The following is a 7,398-nucleotide window of genomic DNA, read 5'->3' on the forward strand; positions in this document are numbered from 1 at the left end:
CTATTCAACATAGTACTGGAAGTCCTAGCCTCAGCAATCAGACAACAAAAAGACATTAAAGGCATTCAAATTGGCAAAGAAGAAGTCAAACTCTCCCTCTTCGCCAATGACATGATACTCTACATAGAAAACCCAAGAGCTTCCACCCCAAGATTGCTAGAACTCATACAGCAATTTGGCAGCGTGGCAGGATGCAAAATCAATGCCCAGGAATCAGTGGCATTTCTATACACTAACAATGAGACTGAAGAAAGAGAAATTAAGGAGTCAATCCCATTTACAATTGCACCCAAAAGCATAAGATACCTAGGAATAAACCTCATCAAAGAGGTAAAGGGTCTATACCCTAAAAGCTATAGAACACTTCTGAAAGAAATTGAGGAAGACACAAAGAGATGGAAAACTATTCCATGCTCATGGATTGGCATAATTAATATTGTGAAAATGTCAATGTTACCCAGGGCAATTTACACGTTTAATGCAATCCCTATCAAAATACCATGGACTTTTGTCAGAGAGTTAGAACAAATTATTTTAAGATTTGTGTGGAATCAGAAGACCCCGAATAGCCAGGGGAATTTTACAAAAGAAAACCATATCTGGGGGCATCACAATGCCAGATTTCAGGTTGTACTACAAAGTTGTGGTCATCAAGACAGTGTGGTACTGGCACAAAAACAGACACATAGATCAATGGAACAGAATAGAGAACCCAGAAGTGGACCCTGAACTTTATGGTCAACTAATATTCGTTAAAGGAGGAAAGACTATCCACTGGATGAAAGACAGTCTCTTCAAATAAATGGTGCTGGGAAAATTGGACATCCACATGCAGAAGAATGAAACTAGACCACTCTCTTGCACCATACACAAAGATAATCTCAAAATGGATGAAAGATCTAAATGTGAGACAAGATTCCATCAAAATCCTAGAGGAGAACACAGGCAACACCCTTTTTGAACTTGGCCACAGTAACTTCTTGCAATATACATCCACGAAGGCAAAAGAAACAAAAGCAAAAATGAACTATTGGGACTTCATCAAGATAAGAAGCTTTTGCACAGCAAAGGATACAGTCATCAGAACTAAAAGACAACCTACAGAACGGGAGAAGATATTTGCAAATGACGTATCAGATAAAGGGCTAGTTTCCAAGATCTATAAAGAACTTATTAAACTCAACACCAAAGAAACAAACAATCCAATCATGAAATGGGCAAAAGACATGAAGAGAAATCTCACAGAGGAAGACATAGACATGGCCAGCATGCACATGAGAAAATGTCCTGCATCACTTGCCATCAGGGAAATACAAATCAAAACCACAATGAGATACCACCTCACACCAGTGAGAATGGGGCAAATTAACAAGGCAGGAAACCACAAATGTTGGAGAGGATGCGGAGAAAAGGGAACCCTCTTACACTGTTGGTGGGAATGTGAACTGGTGCAGCCACTCTGGAAAACTGTGTGGAGGTTCCTCAAAGAGTTAAAAATAGACCTGCCCTACGACCCAGCAATTGCACTGTAGGGGATTTACCCCAAAGATGCAGATGCAATGAAACGCCGGGACACCTGCACCCCTGATGTTTCTAGCAGCAATGTCACAATAGCCAAACTGTGGAAGGAGCCTCCGTGTCCATTGACAGATGAATGGATAAAGAAGATGTGGTTTATATATACAATGGAATATTACTCAGCCATTAGAAGCGACAAATACCCACCATTTGCTTCAACGTGCATGGAACTGGAGGGTATTATGCTGAGTGAAGTAAGTCAATCGGAGAAGGACAACAGTGTATGTTCTCATTCATTTGGGGAATATAAATAATAGTGAAAGGGAATATAAGGGAAGGGAGAAGAAATGTGTGGGAAATATCAGAAAGGGAGACAGAACATGAAGACTCCTAACTCTGGGAAACGTAGTAGGGGTGGTGGATGGAAGGAGGGTGGGGGGTGGGGGTGGGTATGTGACAGGCACTGAGGGGGACACTTGATGGGATTAGCACTGGGTGTTATTCTGTTTGTTGGTAATTTGAACACCAATAAAAAATTATTTTTTTAAAAAATAAAAAATAAAAAAAATCAATGAGATCAAAATCTAAAAAAAAATAAATTTATAAAGAAAATAAAGCTGGCTTCATGGCATAAAAAATAAATAAAAACTGAAAAACTATTTGCCTTAGAAGTCAAGGGTAGTTCCCAGAATATGGTGACTTAAGTAGCTTGTTAGTTTCTCACACGCTATTAATTGCTTAGCTGATTCTGCATAGTCATTGTTAGTCTGGCTGACATTTTCATTTAGAAATATTTAATATTTATAAATATATATCTGTATCTGTGTTTTATTACTCTGTTGATGCTACCAGTTCTCTGGTGGGGTCAATTATGTAGTTTTTATATAACTTAAGTGATCCATGGCCACTTTTTCAATAATCATTCCAATTATGTGATATAATCCCCCTTTTATTTAATGGCAAGTAAAGAGGAAGTAGTAAAGTGAGCTTTTGAATGGTATGAAGCAACAGCATACTAAAAGTAGATGTCATTTAATTCCATTTCTGGGTAGTTAAATGAAGAAAATGGAAACACTAATTTGAAAAGGTATATGCACCCCCTATGTTCATTGTAGCATTATTTACAATAGCCATGATATGGAAGCAACCTAACTGTCTATCAGTAGATTAATTGATAAAGAAGATGTAGTGTATATATATAATAGAATATTACTCAGCCATAAACAAGGACAGAGTCTTGCCATTTGCTATAACATGGATGGACTTCGAGTATATTACACTAACTAAAATTAGTTAGACAGAAAAAGACAAATACCATATGATTTCCCTTATATGTGGAATTTAAGAAACAAAAAAAATATTCCATTGTATACATATACCACATCTTCTTTATCCATTCATCTTTTGATGGACACCGAGGCTCCTTCCACAGTTTGGCTATTGAGGACATAACTACTATAAATATCGGGGTGCTCAGCCATTAGAAATGACAAATACCCACCATTTGCTTTGATGTGGATGGACCTGGAGGGTATTATGCTGAGTGAAATAAGTCAATCAGAAAAGGACAAACATTATATGGTCTCATTCATTTGGGGAGTATAAAAATTAGTGAAAGGGAATAAAGGCAAAGGAGAGAAAATGAGTGAAAATATCAGTGAGTGTGACCAAACATGAGAGACTCCTAACTCTGGGAAATGAACAAGGGGTAGTAGAAGAGGAGGTGCGCAGGGGGTTGGGGTGACTGGGTGATGGGCACTGAGGGGGGCACTTGGCAGGATGAGCACTGGGTGTTATGCTATACGTTGGCAAATTGAACTCCAATAAAAAAATAAAACAAAACAAAACAAATAAACAAAATAAGACAGAAGAAACAGACTCATAAATACAGAGAACAAAATGGTGATTGCCAGATGAAAGGGATTAAGAGGTACAAACATTAAGTTATAAAATAAAAAAGCCACAAGATGTAAAGTACAGCATAAGAAATATAGTCTACAACATAATAACTTTGTCAGGTGGCACATGATAGCTACATTTATTGTGGTGAGCATTATTAATGTATGTAAATATCAAATCACTATGTTGTACACCTGAAACTAATATAATATTATACTTCACCTATACTTCAATTTAAAAAAGCAAATGCTGGGTATCCCTGGGTGGCTCAGTGGCTTAGCACCTGCCTTTGGCTGAGGGCGCAGTCCTGGAGTCCAGGGATCGAGTCCCACATCGGGCTCCCGGGATGGAGCCTGCTTCTCCTTCCTCCTGTGTCTCTGCCTCTCTGTCTATCATAAACAAATAAATAAATCTTTTTTAAAAAAAGCAAATGCTATTATTTATAACATAACTTCTCAAAGACTCTGTAGTGCAAGACCAGTTTTTGTTTCCTTATATATGATCATGCTAGTACGCACTGAAATAACTCATGCAGGCCTAGTGAATCTATTATTGCACACATTTATTCTCCCATGCAGAATCATTCTGCACACAATGCATTCAATTCAGCAAGAATGTCATGACATGGAGTGAACAGCATTAGATACTCAAGACAGACCATGGACATTGAACCTGGAGCAGCCAGACTTCAATGTGGCAAGCTTGATTTTCATCAAAGTCTTCTCATTTCCTCTGGATCTGCCATTTTTCATCCATAATTACTTTGTCTATAGATGGTCGTGAAGTGAGAGCAGAACTCCATGTTGAAATTGCTCCTGGTAAAAGATACAATTTTCCATATTCTTCCCATTGTGTGAAAAAAGAGTTTGGCTGTGGTTAACAGCACTGTTTTCCATATGACAAGAATCCCTACTAACAACTCCATGGCAGATGGTGTGGGACAGTCAGAGGATATTTGTAAGTCTGGGAAATGAAGTACAAAGTAATGGTATATGTTTATGTCATAGGATTTCTGCTGGGAAAAATAGACAATCATGAAGGAGAAATGGGCAGAACTTGGTGGTCGCCAGATATGTTTTTTCTGTGAGATATGGCTCACAGGCCCTGCAATCAGGGATGAAAATTGGTAGTGTTTCCACATGCCAGTGAAGTATTGGGTCAATTTTACTTAATACCTGCAGTTAGAGCTTTAGCTGAGAGTAGAGGACAATAGTGGATTTTCTTCCAAGGGAGGGGCAGTGTGCATGCTGAACATCAGTGAATAGCTACAAGTATCACCAGTGGTCCTTCTGCTATAAGAGGTTGTAATAGTTGTTTTAAAAAAAGGCTAAAGGTATTATGCTGAGTGAAATAAGTCAATCGGAGAAGGACAAACATTATATGGTTTCATTCATTTGGGGAATATAAATAATAGTGAAAGGGAATAGAAGGGAAGGGAGAAGGAAAGGGTAGGAAATATCAGAAAGGGAGACAGAACATGAAGACTCCTAACTCTGGGAAACGAAGTAGGGGTGGTGGAAGGGGAGGAGGGCAGAGGGTGGGGGTGAATGGGTGATGGGCACTGAGGGGGGCACTTGACGGGATGAGCACTGGGTGTTATTCTGTATGTTGGCAAATTGAACACCAATAAAAAATAAATTTATTATTAAAAAAAAGGCTAAAGGAGCCATTTAATCCCACAGAACAATCTACATCTTCTGGGATAGCTTCTAATATGTCAGCCATCCTTTTCCACATCCCCAAAAGGATAACTTAATGGGTACTGGCACAATGAAACCTGCAGAAGAGGGAAGAGCATGTCTGAGGGACAGTTGTGGTATATTGGTGTCACAGACATTTCTGATGTAGACACATTGCTTCTTAATTCTAGTTCCTTCAACCCAGCAATTGTCCTTGAAGGGAAGGAGTGTGTGATATATGAAAGATGTTTGTTGGAATATGAGATCTCAGACATTATTGTCTAGGCCTGTAGCTCCTCCATATATAATTGAATTGACTACAGCAGTATTTTGAGAATCTGCAGCAAACCAACATATCCCTCCCACAAAACAAAACAAAAACAGGGTTCTATTTCAGAGCTTTAAGGTAAAACAATTTTGATATTTTTCTCACAGGAAATTGCAGAGTCTAGCATATTGACAGGATTCTAAGATCTGTCCATGGCTGTAGATGATGTTAGTGTGGGATGAGGCTGATAAGAGGCTATGGAGCTTAGAACCAAAAGGTACTATCTCTGGGCAAAAATGGATTAGTGAACCAGTAATGGAGTATAAATGAAGATCCTGTTTGATATATAAAAAGACTTATATTAACATATAACTTATATTATAATATGTAATATAATAGCAAAAATGCTGCTATGAGGTAAACAAGCTATAATCACAGAGAAGAAGCTTGAGCAAGATGCAGCTTTATAAACTTGAAAACATCCTAGGTACAAAAGTACATATATGGCCCTTATTGATGTATCAGCCTATAGATAGTTCAGAGAAAAAGCTATTAAAAATGTTGAAATGGTTTGGAATGTCTTCATTCCCACAGTAGTATATCTATATAAAGATTGTTGCCTCTGAGAAGGCCTATCTTCCAAATACTTTCCTAAATGCCTTCTTCACATCCTTGTTTCTCAGGCTATAAATGAATGGGTTCATCATGGATGTTATGACTGAATAGAACACAGAGATCACCTTATCCCCTTCATTTATTTTCTTGGAATTTGGACGCATGTAGGTAAATATTGTTGAGCCATAGAAGAAGACAACAACGATGAGATGAGAACCACAGGTAGAAAAGACCTTGAGCCTCCCCTCACCTGACTGTATCTGAATCACAGTAGAGATAATATTCCAATAGGAGAAAAGGATGAGGGAGACAGGACCAAGGAGAATTACTACACCCATGGCAAAGATGGCCATCTCAGCTCTGTAGGTTTCTTCTGAAGCCAACTTCAAGAGTGCAGGAGGTTCACAAAAATAATGATTAATTATGTTCTGCCCATGGTATGAGAGACATAAAGTAAATGATTGTGTCTACTAGAGACACAAATATTCCAGTGGCCCAGGACCCTATGGTCAGCTGTACACACACCTTCTGGGTCATGAGGGTGGAGTAGTGAAGGGGCTTGCAGACAGCCACATAGCGATCATAGGACATCACTGCTAGGAGGGAACTTTCTGTACACCCAGCTACTAGGAAAAAAATCATCTGAATTGAACATCCAGCAAAGGAAATGGTCTTTCTTATTACCAGCAAATGGAATAACATCTGGGGGATGATCGTTGTAGAGAAGCAGAGATCAGTAAATGACAGGTTTTTAAGGAAGAAGTACATTGGTGTATGAAGTCGAGAGTCAATATGAATTAGCACTATGATGATAAGATTCCCAAACAGAGTTAGTAGGTAGATGATGAGAAACACCACAAACAGTAGGATCTGGATCTGCCAATCTGAAGAAAGGCCCAGCAAAATAAATTCAGTCAGATAAGTTCGGTTTTCTGTGCCCATTGATGTTTATTTCTATTTATACAGTAGCATAAATAGAGCAATCAGAAGTTGACATGATGGGAAACCAAATCCTGAAAGTGAAAACCTCATTGGAAGAACAAACATATTTTCTTGGAAGCATTTAAGACACTTGATTTTCTAAAATTTCCACCCATAATTTTTATTGAAGTTATTTGAAAAAAGATGCTGACATATTATATGGATTTGAAAAAAATAGGAAGAACTCTGCTTTTAATAGAAAGCCCAGGTTTTTCTTTCTTCCCATTTACTTTTCAGTCAGCAGATTTTGACTTTCATTTCATCAAGGAACAGAACCAATAATTATCTTTTCCTTTGTGTTTCCAAGGGATCCTTTATCATCCTTACAAGTAGGAAGGGAATTTTAAGAAACCATTTAGATCACATGATAATCCATAGTCCTTCTCCTTTTCTAAATTCTTTACTGGATCAGAGAATCAAGGCTTGATGGCAGTGTTG

At 38.2% G+C, this 7,398-nt stretch overlaps 1 protein-coding gene across 1 annotated transcript; it reads right to left on the minus strand.

Moving 5' to 3' along the window:
• Positions 1–5,996: 5,996 nt before the first annotated feature.
• Positions 5,997–6,921, minus strand: LOC112667938 (olfactory receptor 2D3-like). Its single transcript, XM_035704158.1, is given in 2 exon segments — positions 5,997–6,440; positions 6,442–6,921. Coding segments are annotated over 2 exon segments (924 nt in total).
• Positions 6,922–7,398: the final 477 nt, after the last annotated feature.

This window comes from Canis lupus, chromosome 21 (assembly GCF_003254725.2).
Source record: "Canis lupus dingo isolate Sandy chromosome 21, ASM325472v2, whole genome shotgun sequence".
In the NCBI taxonomy this organism is placed as follows: Eukaryota; Metazoa; Chordata; class Mammalia; order Carnivora; family Canidae; genus Canis; species Canis lupus.